Here is a 21214-nt window from a genome sequence, read left to right as displayed (position 1 = left end):
CGAGCTCCTTACACAGGCTCGAACGCGCTAGCGCGTGCCAGCACACGTGGTTTTGTCTGCGTTAGGCCAAGCTAGAACAGCATACGGCAGCCCGTGCCCCTAAAGTGCTCTGCACGTATCATCATGAAGGCGGTCGAAGAACAAGACGAAGAAGACTGCTCCTTGGCGCGAGCGCGCGCTCAATATGTTACAGATGGCTATGGTAGGCTTTAGAAAGCGGACGGTCGACAATAGAACTACGGACAAAGACCAGCGCAAAAGCTGCTTCGCATCTAAAAAAGCCCATGAGCGCGCGAACAGCGCGCCCACATCGTCCACGTCGCCTTCGCGCAGTTGACGCGAGCGGCCCTCGCGCGTTCGTACCAAGAACAGCGGCGGCGCCGAGCAGCATCCTTGCTGAGCCAAACTGAGCTATCGACTTGGTTTAACTGCGTTCGACCACGGCAATTTTTTTTCTTTGTACATTGTCGGTTCGTATTTTCTAGCGCTATGAAGAAAAGGCGCAAATCGTGATACAGCATTTCAGTATACTGGATGCTAGCGCGTAAACTATCGCTTTATTTATATGGAGGGGCACCAAGCCTTTTATATAATAAAGAGCAGACATGCCACGCTTCTCAGTTTGACACACAGAAAGGCCACGTAATGCTTCCAAGACATGACGCTGGACTTTCATTTTTTTCCTTTTAACCAGTGGGCCTACCAGTTAACTGTCTTTGCATTCCCGACTGTAAGCGTTTAACTCCATTTCTGATAGCGCTGTTCACTACATTAGCGCAACTGCCGCGGCTTGATTAAAGTGCGTAGTACTTTAGTGGCCCGGCTTGTCGTCCATCTGTAGTTCTCATGTGGTGTGATCACGCTCACAATCAAGTGGTCAATACATGCCTTGAACAAAGCTAGCAATACTCAAAACCAGGCTAAAATGAACGAACAAGGTCTAAAGTAATATAATTAACAGAAATAACCGAAAAGTCATCACAGTAAACTTACAATCGGTTAAAACGCTTCGGAAACATGCGGCTGACACCAGCGTTGCACAAGAGAGGGCGCCACCGCCTAGCCAAGCGCGATTGTTCCTCTCAGCGGCGGATCTCCGGCGCTACAACTGAAGTGGGAAACAACCTGACGGAACTCGCTGCAGATGACATGTATCTCAACTGCCGTAACAAGCAGGAAGTCGATAAAGCGCAGAAAAAAGTGGCGCGTATGTCGCACACCGAATTTGCGAGTCTACCTAAGAAGATTGTACTCGTGCCGGGGAAACCCTACATGCTTACCTCAAGCATTGACATCATCGACGGTTTGTTAAACGGAACAGTGGGAACTCTAGGAACAGGAATCGCTGGGTGCCACTGCTACGCACATCATCAGGTTTCACAGTAGTGGAACTGCATTTAGCGCAGGATTTGGAACTACACCAATCGCTACACAATAATTTCCTTGTGCCGCTTTTTTCCGCCACGTGATGAAGTTGCTTTCTATACGTGTATGTGAACCAAGGCATCTATTAGCCGCCCATTAATTTTCACTCACTTTCCGCAGTCCTCAATTTCGACGGCTATATCGACACTCACGCATTTAGCTGCGCATTGTGCGCAGTGTGCCCGTGAAGCGCGCTTTTCTGATAAGGTCACTCTAAGCACCGTGATCGCACCACACGGGAACTTGCTGAGAGAGAGAGAAACGAAGAGGAAAGGCAGAGAGGTTAACCAAGCTTTGGCTCGGTTGGCTACCCTACACTTGGGGTGAGGGAAGGGGGAATAATAGAAAGAAAAGGGCAAAGAATAAAGAAGAAGAGCAAGAAAGAGATGGATGAACAGTTAGCTTGAAACTACACAACACGAACTCGCGCTGTTAGTTCGCAGGCACACGTGAAGTCTGGTGGTTCTCAAGAAGCACAAGAGGGCTTTCGTGGCCTTGCGCATATGCGAGACCGCAGGCCAAGGTCCCAGGATCTTCTTTTCTGTCAGTGGTCTTGAATCCAGGTGGCGGAGTTTGGTTTCCATACTACGTCGTTGAGCCTGGTATGATGGGCAGTGGCATAGAATGTGTTCAAGCGTCTCCTCGCAGGCGCAAATGTTGCATGCCGCACTGCTGGTCATTCCAATGAGACACGAATACCGATGCCACGCCCAACAACGTGCGACACAGCAACATTGCATCGCGTCGTGAGAGCCCGGATCACAAACGATGTTGCAAACTTGGGTTAATTGAATGTAGGCGCGCGTTGGAAAAACCCTGTGTATTGCATTGTAGAAGCGTGATACGGCGTGCAAGTGATAGCAGTCGCCGCGCGGCGTCCGTTCTCAAAAGTGGTATGGGTGTCCGCAGGTCTTGGTCATGAGCCGATCGTGCAGCTTCAGACGCGCGGTCATTGCCGACAATTCCGCCATGACTCGGCAACCATTGCAATATAATATGATGTCCTTCCTCGAGCGCTTGGTGGTAGTCGTGCGACTCGTGCCTTATCTCATACACTGATTGTTCGTGTAGTCCGTACCGTAAAGCAAACCGCAGTGTTTGTAAGGCTGACTTCGAGTCGCAAAAGATGGCCAATCGATTAGGTAGCTGCTGAAGAATGTACTTGAAGCACTTGCTCAGGCATTTCACATTCACATTAAGAGGTCAACTTGTATCAGTCGCCCGTCATTACCTATTTCGAACACGGAAGTGTCGCTCTTTAAGAGAACGGGTTCGTTAATATAGATACGCTGTGATAGTGCCTGGTGTTGCACCTAGGAACGGTGCGCATGTGCAGCGGGTGACGTGCTCTAGTTGGGTATTTATGTTCGATCTTGCTTAATAAAGCTTTCAATTGATAGTAAGAGCTGGTGTCGTTCCCTCCCTCTGTTGTCCCTATCACAGTTTGCGCTTGAATTTTCTATATGTACTAAGTAGCTCTTCTTTCGGTCTTACTTCGTTCTGACACTCCCGCACATCAAAGGCCGCCCATGCGGGAGGTGTTCAAGCCCCCTGAAATTTTTACATTTCGTACGCGTGCGTACATGCGCACATTTATAGAAATACACGCACGAACATGCATAATGCAAGCCGGATCCCCCTTCCTACCCCCGGAATAAGTTTCTGGCTACGGTTCTCCTGATACTGCATCATTTGCGGTTGATCAATGCTTAACGAACGTGAGCTGTAGTCTTCCTAGAACTTTCTAATTCAACCCTTTCGGACCTGGCGTTCTATGAAAATGACTAAGAATATGAAGAACCTGGCGTATCCTCATCTGTGCCAGTATAGGCAGTTGTTTTTTCGTCATTGTCTTTCCCAAAACTCTGCGAATTGAAATCAAGATGGGGGAAAATGAAAAAGACAGCAGTAGCAACCGAACTCGTAATACTTTCCTCACTAACTACTCTTTCGGTAGGCATCGTAAATTTCATATAGTTTCTAAGATGCTCAAGGGCTTATTTACAAGGATGGGTCTTCCCAAACCATTTAAGCATAGTCCGCAGCAATCCGCAGTCTTCATGTTCTGAATATGAGACATCAGGGCTCATAGGTTGTCAGTAGTTGCCAGATTTCTGAATGCATTGCATGTTGATCCGGAGCCGTGTTGCTTGTGTCAGCCCTCCCAAATCTTGCTCCCTCATTATGCAGTTCACATGGCGTGGCGCCTGGCGCGGTTCTACGCTTCCGACATGCAATATTACGTCTGTGAACGTGACTCCTACCCCGACGTAGCGCCTGTATTGCGTTTTTTTCCCGAAGCAGTTTCAAGCACAGGCGTAGCTCAGTAGTAGCATAATGAACTGCCCCGCAGAACGTCTGGGTTCGATTGCGGCTTCAATCCCGATTTTCAGTCTTTAGATCCATCGGGATTTCTCGCTGACGGACAACGCCGCCGCATTTTCTGCGACGTGGGCTCTTTAGCGCTGTCGCGTTAAGACATGATCAGCAAAATGCGGGGAGTACAAGCCATATATTGCATATATACAAGGACGTCGAAAAGTGCGCAAGAGTTGTAATTGCAACGACACGTTGGTTTGTCCCACGAGAACAGCAGTCAAGATAGTTAAGTTGAACACATCCAGCAGAGAGAAGGGCACAAACAGGAAATGAGCATGGAAAATGACAGACAGCTAGGAATACAAGCCGCACCGCGTACAGCACATCTCGGTCGTGAAGAGGCACTGAGCATAGCACAAGTCCAGAGACACCTCTTGAATTACTTTACAGCAGAATGACACGGAAACAGCGAAAATAAACGTATTAAGCACCGCGTTTATATAATCTGTACCTACATAAGGTTTGATACGACAGTATCATAAAGGAAACGGCGTACACTAAAATAAATTTGGCGACCTCTTGTCAAGATCCCTCCTGCTCGAAGAAGGAGCACTTCTTTGTGGGATTCATGGGCGCGTTGTGCTTGCAAGAGAAGGCGCGGCCGAACGCTGCCATATTTCTGAGTACCCTAGAGCACAGTTTGCCCATGCCGCACAAGCTGCGACAGAGCGTCACGAAGAAGAGCATGTCCGGCGTCAACGAGACATGCTTGCTGACGACGTAGCGGCGGGGTTCATCCGCATGTTGTTCTCGGAATGCCCGGTACGCAACCTGGACAGCGGCCACCTGCATGAGCACGCTGGATCTACCGGCCGCGCAGCTGACCTTGTGCTCAAGCACCTTGCGGGTTTTCCTCGACATCCAGCTTCTCACGGCCCTCTTGGTGTCCAGGAACGAGCCCGTCTGCGAGATTGCGGTGTTGTGGAGCGTAAGGATACGCGTCGACCTTCGTGATCGGCCATAAAAGGTGGGGCACGTGCTTGACCTCCCATACTCAGCTTTGGGTATCAGACTTCCCGTAAGCTCAATGCCCCTTTCTGAAAAATACTCCATCCGCCGTCGGTGGTATGACGGGTGCTGTTGCATGTTTGTATCTCTATCCCATTCCCTTTCCATATGCGAACACCTTGTTTGGTTTACCGATTTGAAGAAGTCAATGGTTTCCCGACGTCACCGGAGTTTGAACCAGGTAACTCCCGTATTGGCTGAGGAGGCTCAACCATTTCAGCAACGGTTCAGTTCCTAATGAGGTCACGTTATTTTATTATATTTTGTAATGTCGCGTTTGTCAGATGACAGCTTAGGCAAAGATAGCGCCTGCCTTTGGCTCTGGGGCTTTTGTGCTTGCTTGTCGCGTTTTCTGCGGGTTTCCTGAACCCGACATAAGATACTGGACTGCCTCATGAACAAAACAACATCATAACTATGTTTGGATTTTTCTGGCTAAATAGTACGTGATTTCTAATCGTATCGATGTACAACTGCATGGCACTCGCCTGCGGATCGAAGCCCCTGACTAGTTGCCTAGCGATGGCCGCGCCGTATCCCCCGTAGTTGATTGAAGGCGGTGCGCCCATATAGAACATGGGTGGCGCCGCCAAGGCTGGGTTCAGGAACAGCGTGTTCCACCAGTACTCGTACTCCGCGGGGAGCGAGTACGCGCCGTGACGGTGCAGCATGGTGTCGTTCAGGGGCCAGCCCGGGAACTTGCGACGGTGCATTTCGGCAGCCTGCGCGGTGAGTTTGGGCGCCGCAATTAAGGGGCTCTATGCGTGTTTATAGAAACTTGAGACGGACCGACACCACTGACCAAGTGCCGTCTATATTCTCCGAACCAGGACAAAGAAATACAGAATGACAACATATACTTATTCCAACAGTGCGTAGGTATATATTGGGGATGAGTTCGGCAGTCTCACGTCCCTTAACTTGTATTCCCCGCATGACTGTCGCTTGAACTGCAATCTACCATCCCCTGTACGCGGTGACACTCCAATGTCGGCGTAGCTAAGCTGCATTGCGATAAGTGGCGTGAGTGTACACGCGGTGGCACCATCTCACAGTGTGGTTACTCGCATGAACGAAGGAAGAATACTAGAAGCATACAGGAAAGGAACAACTAAGGGGGGGGGGGAGCGTGGTGTGACAATCTTGAAGCCTAGTTATAAAATATAGGCCCTGGTCACGTGATAGGCAAGCGCTACTATTGGTCGGCTCACTTTGGTTGCGACTGTTGTGGGCGACTGTGGGTGTGCTGCGAGGGCCTAAACCTACTGGAGTGGCACCGCACATAGAGTTAATAATTCACTAGAGGGAAATCTGGCGCTAGTGTCTATAGCTGCAGCGCATGGTGCTTCAGAACCATGCGTCGATGATGCGTAGTACACGTACTTGTCTGAACTTCCTTTTTTCGGCTCCGTTTGGCTCCGTGTGGCCTGCAGCCGCTTTGTCGCAAGGCGAAATTCAGCAAAGGTTCAGCAGTTCCATTTCGCCACCTTTACCTTTTTAGGTTCACCATTTCAAATCGGCTCACGAAGTTCACAATGATCCATTCTTATAACCGAAACAAAAGCCAAAACACAATAATAAACGAAGCCACAAGCGCGTTCGAAGCCACAAGCACGAAGATTAGGCAAATCCATACAACACCCATCGTTTCCATGGTGGCTGAACGATCGCAGCGCCCGAGTTCCCTCTAGTAAATATATTGTAGGAAAGTCTATGGCATCACGCACTGGGACCCGCAGAGCAGAAGGGGCGGCGTCAGAGGAAGTTGCCTTGCCGAGGCACACGGAATCTCGTTGCGCTCCCTGCTACTAGTCTTTTTCTTCCCTCCATGCTGGGAGGGAGAGCCGTGTGGCAATCGTAAAGCCATAACAACAAATTTGAAGGAAGGTATGGTCCCTAGTCACGTGGCGCTGGCCTGTCACGAGACTAGGGACCATATCAGCGGCGCGAGTCCACCGCTGAGCCAATTTTCAGTCAAACTGCCGCGTCTGCAGTGCGCGCAAATCAGGTGCAAAGATTAGCAATGCTGATCTTTGCACCTCTGACGGCAGCGGCAGCTGACGGGCTTGCTTGAGCTGTACGACGCCGCTCGCAGAAAACCCGGCGACTCGTTGGCGGCATGGTGGTGGGCGGCACCTCGGCGTGACGGCTGCGGCTGCCGCACTTGACCTGTTGCGCCATGTGGCTCGAAATGCGTTTTTGATGATGTATGGCATCACGGTGAAATTATAGGCATGCCATAATTTATACGTTTGTTTTTACTTCACCTTGCATATATTTGCCATGTGCGTGCGTCTTCATCCTCTCAGTCACTTGTGATTAACTATTTCCGATCTTTTTGTATCTTTTTGTGCTTTGCAGGATGAAGGCGTTGTCCACAACGTACAGAATGCTGTGTGCGCTGGCGCCGCAGTGCCTGTCTATCGCTCCCGTTGGAGCAGCTTCACAAAAAGGACCGTACGAGATATGACAACGCGGCTGAACCTGAACATTTTACATTGAATTGACTGAAAGAAAGCAGAAACTTCATATGTATAGAGAAAAATAAAGCATTTCATTGTCTCACTTTGGTTTTCGTTGTCGCATTGACTCAAAAAGCAGTGATACACGCATGACGAAATATTTTTTTTCGCGTGTCTTTTCCGCGCCATTTGTTGCTCACCGCGGAAAGAAAACACGCGAAAAAAGTATTAAGTCTTGCGGATAGTAACTGCAGAAAATAGGCCCTGGGGATTAACGGATCATTTGAACTGCGGGTAAAAAGTTTACCCGAATGGAGCATTTGAGTGGACCGACCGTTCGTCCGGCGAGGTGCAATTGCGGGGGCTAACGGTTGCCCGGTAAGGTGTAAATGTGAGGACTAAATGTTAGTCCATTGATGTGATCTGTGGTGACTAACAGTTAGCTGCTTGGGGACTAACGGTCAGACCCGGTCGGGTCAGTCCCTAAGGGATTAATGATTGTGGCAGCCCCATTAGTCCCCAAAGGGACGAACTTCAGCCCCATTAGTCCCCAAAGGGACGAACTACACACCCTTTTAACACCCTCTTGCCTTAGAGTGTAGAGAATGAATGGAGCTAAAGTTCCAGATCCTTCAACACAGAGTTTATAACTTCCTTTTCGCGTACAGAACTACGCCGCAACCATTCACTGGTAAACACCAGAAGAGTTGTTCTTCAAGAGAGAGTTGCGCACAAGGACTGCGTCTGTGCTAACCAGACATGGAAGCTACGATCAATGCTAATCAATGCTAAGCCCGAGAGGAATGTGCGCAGCGCAAGTGAGCGTAGGGGCAAGCGTAGAGCATGTTCTGTTTGCGATCGTCTACTTGTGCCTACTGTTCGTGGTGAACGTGTGAAATGAAGGCCTGGAAAGACTGTGAGCGTGAAATCTCCGGTAAAGTAGCTGTTGTACGTTGACAAACAAACGGGCTTTGTGCATGCCGATCACCTACGTTGTATACTTCTTTTGAAACACGAGAAGTATTCGGAAGGCTGTGGTGATGAAATATCTTTGCGCTTGTCCGTGTGTACTCCTTTCTTCGTCCCCGTTTATTTTCGCGCAAGTACTGCAATGAAATATCTTTGCCACATGCCAGTGATATCTTGGAAGGGGGCAGTTGCTCATTACAATCAGCAGTGTCGTCACCGCAGCAGCCGCCCGCTCCTCCTGTGTTTAGACGTAGCACTCGGATGACGTGTCTACCAGATCGTCTGATGTACGGCCGACTGTGATTTTGTTTGGCGGGGAGTATTGTAACTGCGTGAAACGTGCCTGCGATGATTATCTACCCTTTGCTGTTGTGTGCGTCGATTATGCGCGCGCATCCTTTTGTGGGCGCTGTTGCCTTGTTAAAAGCGCTACGACAAAGCTGTCTCGCGTGATATTTGTTCCTGCCGTGAGATGTAATAATGGGCTTTCGAATATCGGCGTCTTCATTCTATCAGTGACTGTAGATGTTTCGTACGAGGAAGCATACCTCAGCTTATCCACCCGCGCTTTGTGAACTGTGATGTACTGGCTTGCATGTTAGAAACGCTGTTTACTCGCATATTAGAAACACTATAGTTAGCACTAACTAATGTTACTTGGTGTTGGGTAATTTGGCGAGACGATGCTTATACTGCTGGCCAATGCCGGCTGAGTATATAGAACAGCAATTCCTAATGATGGCCAGTGTTGGCCAAATGATGGCTAATATATATGCTAGTGTTTGCCAAGGAGGGGGGGAGGTGTCTGCGAACCTTGGCTATTCGATGCTGTAATAATATGAGATTCATTCACTACCATATGGTGACCTCCTGAATTCGTTCACCGTGAATGATTAAAAATGACTAAGCAACCCAGTTACCTGGGTCCAACCATCGAATGGTGAGTGAAACGGGCGTGGCATTCTCTCCAGGCTACTATGGCGGCCGAACCTGGAAGGTTGGAATTTCGTCAGACGTACTATGGATGCCGCCTCGGCTCGCGCTGGTAGGTCGATCCACGGGGCCGCGTCAGAGAGCAGCCGCTGGGTGGCGTTGCGCACGTCTTCGAAGATGCCGCTTAGATTGCCCAGGAAAAGCGAGCCGCCGAGCGCCGCGGTCCTCTCGAGGAAAAGCCACCTCCGGAAGCGGCTCTCGGTAAACACGTAACACATGCTGGGTCTGAATAAAGCCACGGACTCCTCGTCCCCGAACGTGACCACGGCTGCCGCGTACGAATTGGCGAACGAGTACTTGTCGATGAAGCTCCAGGCCACTTGCTCCAGAATGTCCGCATTGCTGAAGCTTGAATGCAACGAGAGAATAGGGGGACATATGGTCTGAGGATAGGTCGTGCGGTGAGGCAGTATAATACAGTTACGCACGTTCAGACACCGTTTAACAGATACATATCTGCTTTGAGATGCAGCCTTGCGCGACTTACTGCAATCTTTGCAAATTTGTTTTTTTTTTTCGTTTTCCTATGTGTGCGCCTCGCTTTTGTGATGTTTTGCAGGTACTATAAAATAAATACCTTTCCAACATTCTGTTCGCCGTCGTGGTGACGACCTTGTCGACGACCAGCAGATTGTCGTTGGGCAGCAAGCGGTGTGGGCGGAGGTGCTTGTTGAGGTACTCCAGCCAACGGTCGCTGCTTACGTTCGGCGTAAGCAGGTCCAGGTGAACCACCCGCAGCTTCATGACGACGTGGTTTGCGCTGGCAATGGCCTCATTGGCGATGCGGAGAAACTTTTCTTCGTCAGCCACGAGGTCACGCATATGGGCCAGCGGAGTGTCACCGGCCCCGTACAGGTGGTACATGGCCTGCACGTACTTGAGCCGCTGGCCATCCACTTTCGAATAGTTGTACCAAGAGGCGCGCCAGAGAGTGATGTGATTGTAGCTCATGCACAGGCTGTACCTGCACAAGACGTTCGAGTCCCCGTGAAGGAAGAAGGTCGCAAACCTGGGATAACCCCCGCCGGTGTGACTAAAATCCTGCCGTTGCCACCACACGTGAGGGCGAAAGGATAGGAGGCGAGAAGCCGGGCGCCGTTGGGCCCGCCCGTCGTAGCGTAATGGAGTTCTTTGGCACGCGTAGCAGAGTTGTGCGTACAACAGCCATATAGCCCACAGCATAAACCAACGAAGTCGAGGACGCTCAGCGCCGAGCTAGTTATGAATTGTTATATGGTGGGGTAACAAGAACAACAAACGCAGAGAGTAAACCACAGGACACACGTTCATCCTGCGAATTACTCCGTGTGCTCTTTTGTCACGCTGTACTTTAAGCAACAGTACCAACTAGTCAACGTTTCCAACCTACATTCAAAGGAAAAAAAAATGAGTGTCTGAAAAGAAGAGAGACTGTCTTAAATTATTATAGCAGTGGTACAGAAGGTGAAACGAGAGAAGAATGAGCCATGAGCAATAGCTTTATTTAGTACAGATATTTTGAAGCAGTTAAGAACAGCTGGCTAAAGTCAGCACGTTTAAAACGGGGCGCTACTACGACTCTGTCATCTCTCCCTGATCCTCCATTCGAGGTAGGACGGGTGGAACGTGCCTTGTGTCTCCTGGAAGTTGCTTGAGGCTTATCTCCAGCATGAAACTGACGCCCCAGTTGATGATAAGGTCGAGGACCACATCAAGAGCGTGCCTGGCGGAGCTTGAGTCTGTGGACCTGCGGGGCCATGGTAGTCCTCGATCCCTAAGGAATTGCAGGATCTCTCTGAGGCGCCTCTCGGTGTCGCTGTCCCGTGCCATGCAAGACTTGTACAGCGCCGACACGGCTGCAGAAGGGAGAAGAGTAGTTTCTCTCTAACGCGAAGCATATTATAGAGAAGGATTCTTCCTCTGGACAACTTATTAGTGTCACGATCACCGGGTGACGCTATTGTTTCTCTTGCAAGCACATCCGGTCGAGCCCTTACTTCCAGTTTTTCGAATATTCAGAGAAAATCTTCTTTAAAATAGCACTGCTACGAAATCGATGGTTCTGTTACAAGGTAAGAGTTATAAACGGCAAATATGATTATAATTACAATTGTTGAGATTTTGCGTCCCAAAACCACCATGCATTTACGAGGGCCACCTTAGTGGAGGGCTCGGGGAATGTCAACCATCTGGTGTTCTTTAACGTGCACCTAAATTTAAGTACACGGGGCTCTACCATTTCAGCTCTGTCGCAACGCGGCTTGGATACATGTGATATTGCAGCATCAATACACTGAAAAGCCAATTAACTGTCGGAATAGATAATCCGAATTAATTGTATTAGTTCATTGAAAGAACACACGGATTTCTTGTAGGCAGCTGGAATCGTTGCGGCACCTGAAGGAGCAGATCTCAACCACGCGTTTCTTTCTACATGGCCTCTGAGATCTACTTCGGTAGTGCGATCGAAACAAGCTTAACCCACCGAATGCACCAGGTTACACGACAAAGTGTCTGGTAGTGGCAATCGGGCGATTGCCGACGTGGCAATGCCACGATCAGACACCTGAGTCAAGGATCAGGATCACCTCGAATTTTTAACACGAAATTGTTTTATGCCAAGGTCCACCAAGACTTCACTGATGCATTTACGTCAAAGATATGACGTTGGTAAAATGCAAGCTAACGGATGACAAAGAAAAAAAGAACTGGAAGAGAACGGTCCATCACCGAAAATCGAACCCAGGACCTCTCGATCCGCGATGATAGGCGCCCGGCGGTCTACCCACTACGCTGCGACGCATATACACGAGACCTTACATACGCGCCTTACACCTCTCATACATTCTCTCTGGCACGGTGCTGTTTGTGGCGGGTTGGTGCCGCCGTCTGGGAGCAGTGAAGTGAAGTACTGCGTCATGACACTAACGGGCACTGATAGGAAGCGATTCGGCGACGACGCAGTTAGGGCGTCTCGATGCCAGCGAGGAACGCTGGCCGCGCTAGCATCGAGGAGTTGCCCTAGACACCTTTGTTATTTGCGTTTCGCTTCGTGCTAGCGTACCAACGCACACGCACGAGACCACAAACGCGCCTTATATCTCGCACACATTCTCTCTCGCACGGTGCTCTTCGTTTCGGGGCGGGGCGGTGCCGCCATCTGGGAGCAGTGAAGTGTAAGTACTGCGCATTGACACTAACTAGCACTGATAGGGAGTGATTCGGTGAAGACTTAGATAGGGCGTCTCGGTGCCAGCGAGGAACGCTGGCCACGCTAGCATCAAGGAGATGCCCCAGACGCAATTACGTTCTTTGCTTTTCGCTTCGTGTTAGCGTGTGACGGTTCGTTGTCAAAGTAGTGCGGCTTCTACATGCACCAACAGTGCTTCTCCGCTGCATATTGGTTCGAGTGTGGCACCGACTAATAAAACTGCTGCAGCAAGCGCCGCATAAAGGCAACGATGTCGACATGCGAATATCGCGCCTTGGTGGAGGGAGATAGACGTCAGTGGGAAGTTTCGCGCGTTCGCAGTTTAAGCTAAGAACCTCTGCCTCCCGTGTTGCTGAAGTGGTAGTGTATGCATGAGCACAGGCGTAGGTCACCCTGTTACACGGGAGCGCACACTTCGCCGCTTCTCTCCTCAAGTGACGACCCTTTGAAGGAGTGCATACCGAGTACCATTGTTTATTATGTGCTGGCTGATGCACCTATGCGCGGGATTCACGATATGCTGTGTCCAGGTATATGTTAACAACTTCAGCTACCACAACTGTTAAGTCGTCATCATGGGCGACAGCCGTCGGGATGATGTGCCATTAGGAGTCAACGTTGGTGCATCCATGTCAAACGGTGCTATGGCTGCCAAACACCAATAGACATTGTACAACCTGACATATATCAGTAAACGATCAACTACTTCTGCGAAGACACGGTTCACATTCGTGTTATACCGATTCCTATGATGGAGGAATCAGCCATGTTTTTTTGAGGTCAGCATAAAGAACACCAACGAAAAGCTGACGAGAACGAAACCAAACCTGGAAAAGTAGCTCAAGCGATGTAAAGTGCGACATTTCAGGCTGGCGTAGATTTTAAGGAAGTTTTTATTTTATTATAAGCAACTTTTTCTCTAGCCTTGCTAAGCTTGTTATGGCATCATTATTTTTCAGTAAACCGAGTTTACCTAAACGACATTGTTTGTAACCGCAGATTATTTTAACCCGAATGATTTGGTCCTTGTTAAATAAGTCTGCAATCTGCCAGCTATACGGGAGTTTACAGGCTAGGTGTAGTCTATCTTCAAGGACGGCAAGTTTGCTAATGTTTCCATAGTGCTCATTTTAACGCGATAGCGTTAAAGAGCTCGTATCGCAGAAATTCCGCCGTCGGCGTCGGGGCCGTTGGTTGTGAGCGAAAAATCATCATCTTGTCCGTGAGCGAAAAATGGAAAAAGCTGCAAATAAAATAAATAATAAAAATGTTGGGTCCGAGTGAGAATCGAACCCAGGCCGTCTGCGTGGCAAGCAGGTGTTCTACCACACAGCCACGCCTCTGCTTGAAAGTAACTTTCATGCTTCCCAAAAATACGCGTCCTGTATACAGGTGTCACAGTACGAGATGTAATATCGCAGTAATATTGCGTGGTACAAGTGTACATTGCCATCGGGCGTCACACCATGTCAATATCATAACGACTTCGTGGTTTAAAGACAGCCACCCATTACAAAAGGCACCGACATTACTGCGCGTATTTCCTTAAGACCACGTAATGGGTGCATCGCAACTTCGAAAAAGTTTCTCGCGCATAATTGCTCCTGGTTTAAAGCATGCTACCCATTACATAAGGCACACGCCTTAGTGCGCGCATTCTGTTAAACACTCGTAGTCTTCGAACTGCGCACTAGGAACAGAATATCGCTATCGCGTTCAACTCTTAAAGGCGAAGCTTAGGCGTCCCCCAATTTTTAGTGCAAAAAAAAACGACACCACAAGAAAGGAGACAGAACACAGCGCTGTGCTCTGTCTTCTTTCTTGTGTTGTCGTTTTTTCGTGCTAAAATAAGCACTATGGATTTCCACCAACTAGCCTGCCAACGCATTCTGTTGCTAATGTTCACAGCTGTTGGTATACAAGAAACGGCTAATTTAATAAAGAAGAAAATAAGGAGTTACATATGAGTATGGAGGTAAAGAATGGGTAGCAGTGGCGATGTATAATGCCAGTACTTGCTGAGCACTTTCCACCATTCAGCATTATTTAGCCAACATTACAGAATATGAAGCCAACGCCGTTTAAGTAATTTCTATTTGTTGGGCATGCGTGAAAATTTGCCTAAAAATGGTTTATATGATATCTTCTAGTATCAGTTGGCAGTAGAAAAACTTTGTATTAGGGTAGCCAAATATGCATACTGAAAGAAAGTATCGACACTGCTGTTTGGCTGTGTGTGCCTTTTGTTGGTCAACAGTTGCACATTGTGTACAGACTTCGTGTTCACTGTAAACTGCAGGGCTGTCTTCTGTTCTTTCATGTGCTGAAAATGACCTGCCTGCGCTTGCTGTCGTGCCACATGAGGACGTAGTTCGCGCACCATAACACAGCACCACAAGGCTGGTGGCCCACCAGAACACACCACATCAGGCTGGTAGACCAATAGAAGACAACATACCAGTCTGGTGGGCCCACCAGGACACAACACACGAGACTTATGGGCCCGCCAGAAAACACCACAGCATGCTGATGGGCCCACCAGAACACACCACACCGGGCTGTCCCTCCAGAACACTCCACACAAGGCTGGTGTCCCCTACAGAACACGTCAGTATCGTCTGGTGTCAACACCAAAACACACCAGAGCACTCCAAGCACACTTCGTGGATTTGGTGTGTGCGGTGAAGCGGTTTTTGAACTGGGTATATATATTCAGCCAACATAAACCGTGGTATAACACTCATTGACTATCATTTAGCCAAAACTAGGCGATATTAGCCTATGCTAAAGTGTGCTGAGTGTAGGCGACCAAAAAATAATTACAATCGCCCCTAAACGTCGACTTAGGTGTGTGGTAGTGGAACTCGCGCGTGAGCACTCATGTGACCTAGTGCATTCGTTGAGTTAACATTGTGTTTCGTTGCACCATCGACCGACGCGTATTTCAAAGGCCACGTATAAAAAGCGCGTCGTTGAGGTCTGTTCGTCCAGGTGCTGCATCGACCCTAGCTGCTCAGAAGAAGACCGTCACTTTCAACGAACTCATTCAATTGATTTTCATTAATTATCCTGCAGTTCAATGGCCGCTGTTTTAAGTAAACTTTTGATTCGGTATGACATGTATCCAATATAACTTTTAGCTTGAACCAGAGCCGTCGATTTCTTATCAGTTTTAGCGTTTACACTAGCTTTTCTAATTATTCAGAAAAGCAGAAGTAAGTGATCGACCGGAAGCGCTTGGAAGGTAAACAAGAGTACCATCCATTGCTCGTACCACGGATAAGACAATCCAAGATAGCATCCACAAATCGCGAGAGGGGTAGGAGATATACAATCGTGGAGCTGCTGGCTGCGGGACACCCACGTGACAATCGATGCTGCTCGAGGAAGGTAGCACCGTGCCGGGACCAGCGCGTTAGCATGTCGGTGACCGCGTCCGATACAAGATCGCTGTACCAGCGCACATTGCCGCACACGTAGGCCACCGGGTCCCAGCACGGGTCGATGCTGGTGTTCAGCTCTCTGGACAGGCGCTCCAAGTGCTCCATGCAGCCTCTGCATGGAGGGGGTGTACCAAGAGTGTGGTGAGGCAAATGTTTAAGGTAATCAGAAGAAGCAGTATATGAAGGAGAATTCTACGTAGTACTTCTAAACCTGTAATTCCAAATAGAAGTGCACATCTTGTACGCTTATTTCTGCTCGCCGAAAGTGTATTTGTATAAGAAAGAAAAACAACTGCGAAATATTAGTTTAGTTGCAACATAATGCGCTAAATATAATGAGCGATTGATCTGCTAACAAGAAGTGAGCAGAGTGTCTCACGGAACAAATGTGTATTAAGAGCATCTTATTCGAAATCAAGAACAAAGAATGGGCATGGGCAGGGAGGGCATGTAGTGCAAAGGCAAGATGAAGGCTGTTCGCTGAGAGGAGCCGACTGGATTCAAAGAGAAGGCAAGCGTGCGCGGGGGAGGTAGGAAGTTCGGTCAGCAGATGAGATTGAGATGTTTGAGGGTATAATGTGGCCGCAGCAAACACAGGAGCGAACTGATTGGAGAAACATGGCAGTGGCCTTGGCCTTGCACTTGGGATAGTCAGGGTGATGTTGATGATTTGCTGAATTAAATGCAAGTGAAAACGATCTCCAGCTTATCAAAGTGTTTTTTTACAGCTATGCCCGCATTTCTAGAGTATGACTCCGAATCTAGCAATATCAAAACAGCGCAACAAGCATGAAACATTGTGTTGGTGACCCTACAGATCATGGACAGAATTCAGAAAACCTTCGTTTCGTGAGGTGTCATTGGTTGACTGGCTTCACTAGTGATATGTCCAGCATCGGTATTGGCCGTAAGTTGCTGGGCACATACGCCATTCACGCTTCTGAAATCATAGTATATCGTGAAAAAGTCACAGAACGCTATGCCAAAGCGAAGATATGATTATGGAGCATGAACTAGCTAGTGGTGGGCTCTCCAATCAACTTGGACCACCTGGTGTTCTTGTTGTGTCGGCGGGCGGTGTCCGACGGCGAGGGTCCGACGACTGGGCGCGAGACGCGACGTGCGCCGGCACGGCCCGCGACACGAGCAGCATAAGTGTGACTCCGGAGCCCGCGGAAGCCCGAGAACGACTGAGCCGGCCAGCGGCCGTTTATTTGAAACACACATAACGGACACGCGTGCACACGTGATTGGCTGAATGCCATCACGTATGCCGTTACATACGACATCTGTTGACTATGCGCGACACTAAAGCGCACTCTCAGAGAGCGTGCACATTTATAGATGGCGTCACTACACCATAGTTCTTCATTGGAAACTGAAATATGAGTACTAGGGTGTACTTCCACTGCTCCTCCAATGAAATATGACCGCCACGACTGGGAGTCGAACCTGAATTCTCGAGCTTAGCAACGCGACGCCTCAGCCGCTCACTGACCACAGCGGGTATGTCAGCGAGCTTCGACACTGCTGTCGGCATGCGAAGTTTCTGCACTCGGGTGCTATGCTGGACTGACGAATACCGCAATTTTGTCGAATTTGCTGTCCTGGATATTCTGATTGTCCAAAAGAGCTGCTTCGGTCTCTGATTGGTTAAACGTGCTATTACTACAGAATTTGACATCCATAATAGCACCCTTGGTTCCCCAGAACAACGTGGTTTATGGACTCGCCTGGACGTGCAGCCATTATCCAGGAGGGCCTCCGGGTCTACCTTGCGTGTAATCGATGAGCCCAAGAAGAAGGCGACGAGCACGAAGGCGGCGACCAGCGCCACCCAGAGGGGTGCCATGCTGCGGGCCCACGACCGGAAGGCCACCGCCGCATGTCGCCAGGACGAAACGCTGGAGCGATGCCGGTCATCCTGGCTGCGCAAGGCCTGTTGATAGCGTCAGCGGGCAACGCGGTTTTAAAGAGTTCCGGCAGATCCAATGAATTTTGAGACACAGACAAAATTTTGGCTATTCATACAAGATGGCGGCTGAGTGGAGCACTTGTATTTAACCGGTATCGTCGTCTACTCACAAGTGCAAGCTTTCGTACCCGCCTAATGTAAGCTAAGTTGAGTTTTTCCCAGTGAAAAACACGAAAGGATTGAAAAATTAATTTGTTTTCTTGTTTGCGTGAGATGACTTCTCGTCGCACAAACCTCACCCAGACGCCTTATATTACTCGGAGTTGGACGACTTGGGTTCGATGCCACTTTCTCAGCTATCAGTGCACACTGTCTAAGATGCTAGACAGAATTCGAACTTACGCTTAGCGAACGGCAGCAAACACTATCGAATAGCAGCCACTTGGCGGCATATATCAACACTCACCGGCATTATACTCATGATCTATTAAGCACAAGCTATGGATTAGCGAATAGTAGCTAGAAATACGCAAAAAATGCAGTATACTGCTTTGTCAGCGTGCAAGCGAACACGGTAGGCGAGGACACCGTTAACCCACCGTTTAGGGGTGGGGGTACACCTATACACACTTTGGCATGCAAAATTTTGAAAACAGGAAATGCACTCACCAGGTTCTGCATGTGAGCCAGCAACGAGCTGCCAATGGAGTCGCTACGCCTGGGTGCATGGCTGGAGTCGCCGTCCGCGGGACTTTTTGAAGTGCTGCGCTCGGCTCCGGGACGCTCGTGGAGGGGCCCCTGCTGCCCAGCCAGCTCCCGTTGCTTCTTCGGCGTGCTATTTCGCGGAGCCGTTGAACTGGCGCGAGAGCCACGGGGTGATTTTCTATGCACCATGACGTCTTTTTTGGCAATAATCGTCCCAGCTTATCAAGAACGCCAACCATACAGCCAGGCTCTTCTTCTCCTTCTCATCTGTTGACCGTTTCGACGGATTTTGCTACGTGAGGGCGTTGCTATCACACACTGCTCTTTCATTATAAACAATTCGTATTGTTGATAATGAGTTTCATAATAAACAATACGAACCAGATTCGGCTTTTTGATAAAAGCTGGAAGGACTGCGAAGGAAACCTATGGCATTTCACATATCTTCCAATTTTCCAGCAGCGTGCAATCTATAAGCGCCCCCAGGTTAGACCGAAAGATGCGCACCTGAAGTTTTCATTCCAGCATTTCCTTAGCAAATGTAAAATGAATACGTAAAAATGACCCCCTTTTCCAAATCCCGAACTACACGTCAAAATCCTGCAAGTATGCTAACTGAACATTCCTATAACAATGAAACTTTAAACCTTCGTTTATGCGATAGCTATGCGAGATATAAGATAAGAAGCGCACGTGGCGTTGTCTCTCGCGGATGAGCGCGCGTTCTCGTAAGCTTTTACTGAGCGAACGCGCCGTCTTATTTGCCGCTTGCTTTACCGTGGGTACAGTGGTAGCCACTGTACCATGGGTGATGACAGCAGAAACCGTGACGGGCTACGACGACAGGAGACACCGACAGCCCAAAGGCATTAGGTGCTTCGCACCAAAAATTTGGAGCTCACTCAGACTCACCCAAGATATATATTTTCGCTTAGGGCTCACTGGGTGACAGACACACCAGATTTTTCTCAACCGGACACACTTGGACCCAGACTCTCTAAAAAAATTACAGCATATCCACGGGTGAATGATGAAGAGCTTGGGCGAAGCTCCTGCAATCATGGTCTTGGGATTCGCTTCTCGTTGAGCCCGTTTCGCAGCGGCGTCCTTGGCGCGCACCGGATCGGGATCCGCCTGGCTGCCGCAAAGCGAGCGCCCGCCGCTGCGCATCGTCCATGCTCCACCAACGATCCGACACGTACCGCGACGTTCCGGGAGAATGAGAGGCGCCCGCTCCCCGCGCATCCCCGCGCAGCCCGCGCAGCAGCCAATCGGAGAGCAGCGGCACTTCTAGCGCCATCTAGTGTCGATTCATACAAGCGCCATATTGCACACAATTCTATTGGACCAACGCCATCTAGGAAATGAGATGATAAATGGTGATGACGACACAGATTGTGTACAGGGCCATCTAGAATATCTCCCTGAAATGCAGTTTGTATGTACTTCTATGAGACAGCGCCATCTATTGCAATATACGGGAGATACTGCCGTTTACGCCGGACAACGGAGACGTGACAAGGTTAGACTAAGAGGAGCTACGCCCCTAAAATTTTCCCAACCGGACTATAAGTCTCTAAGACTCCAAGTCAAACTCACCAAAATATTAACGCGATATCGTTAAAGAGCTCGTTTCGCAGGACAATTTGAAAAAGGAAGCATTATGGCGTAGTAAGCACTTCAGAACTGTACTTGCAGTAGGCATTCTAGGATAGTTGCAAACTGCCAATGTTACGTGCACAAATGTTTCGCTTCTTTCGGCACGGTTGAAGGCGATGCGCACGGGGCCCGATTACGCTATAACGTTCTACTCTTGAAGGCAAAACTCTAGCCTCCTCCAAGATTTCTACTCACACGGACTCACTCAGACTCATACTCACAGCTCAATCTGAGTCTGAGCGAGTCGACTCTTGAGTGAGTTTGCCTAGTTATGCCCTTACCACACCCACGAACTTTGACAGCGAGCCTTGGCCAGCTCCAACGTCGACAATTGGCTAAGGCTCATCGTGATCTGTGTGTGAGAGAATCGACTCATGAGTCCTTTAGGTTGTAATTAGCTTTTTCGACCATGGTGTCAACGCTCTTTAACAAAACTATCTCTAATAATCGGTGCTCTACGTGGCGCCTTTTGATCTGAAACTTTCAGATACGAGTCGTCAGTGGTTGCGACTAGTAAGGACATATTTATTGAAAGACATGACTCACGTGAGATGTCTTTATCAACGAGTTCCTGTGTAAGAGTTTGCGGGGTGGGGGTGTGGGTCAATGCACGCACCCCCCTGGCGTATGAAAGCTAGTGCATTAAGGTAAGTGTGCGTAGACGTGAATTTAAATGTGAGCCGGCATAAGACTGGCGACATAATGGCGATGTTGAGTAGATAGCCCCACAGGTCGGCAAAAAAAGGTGGAGATCACTAAAACTCACTCAAGAAATATTTTGCCGCTTAGGGCTCACTCGGACTCTGACTCACACCTCAACCAGACTCACTCATTCTCAGACTCAACAAAATTTTTCTCAGCCAGTGTCACTCGGACTCAAACTCACCAGAACGTTGCTCACCCATACTCCCTCAGACTAAGATTCACGGCTGAATCTGAGTCTTAGTGAGTCGACCTATGCGCTTACCACACCCCCGAGCTTTGGGAGTGAGCCTTGGCCAGCTCCAACCTCGGCATTCGGGTAAGGCTGGCCGCGGATGACCCGGACGCTGCCCTAGCTCAAAGC

At 49.2% G+C, this 21214-nt stretch overlaps 1 protein-coding gene across 1 annotated transcript; it reads right to left on the bottom strand.

The window, feature by feature from the left end:
- Positions 1–4326: 4326 nt before the first annotated feature.
- On the bottom strand, positions 4327–21165 carry LOC119398909 (neprilysin-1). Its single transcript, XM_037665723.1, has 9 exons — positions 21116–21165; positions 18454–18640; positions 17603–17808; positions 15791–15981; positions 10846–11071; positions 9814–10200; positions 9263–9584; positions 5301–5534; positions 4327–4707 (listed from the first exon to the last, which is right to left on the bottom strand). The coding sequence occupies exons 1-9, from the start codon at positions 21163–21165 to the stop codon at positions 4327–4329; spliced, it is 2184 nt and encodes a 727-aa protein (XP_037521651.1).
- Positions 21166–21214: the final 49 nt, after the last annotated feature.

This window comes from Rhipicephalus sanguineus, chromosome 7 (genome assembly GCF_013339695.2).
Source record: "Rhipicephalus sanguineus isolate Rsan-2018 chromosome 7, BIME_Rsan_1.4, whole genome shotgun sequence".
NCBI lineage: Eukaryota > Metazoa > Arthropoda > Arachnida > Ixodida > Ixodidae > Rhipicephalus > Rhipicephalus sanguineus.
The sequence above is the reverse complement of the archived record's forward strand: the minus strand, read 5'-3'. Positions and strand labels throughout refer to the sequence as shown.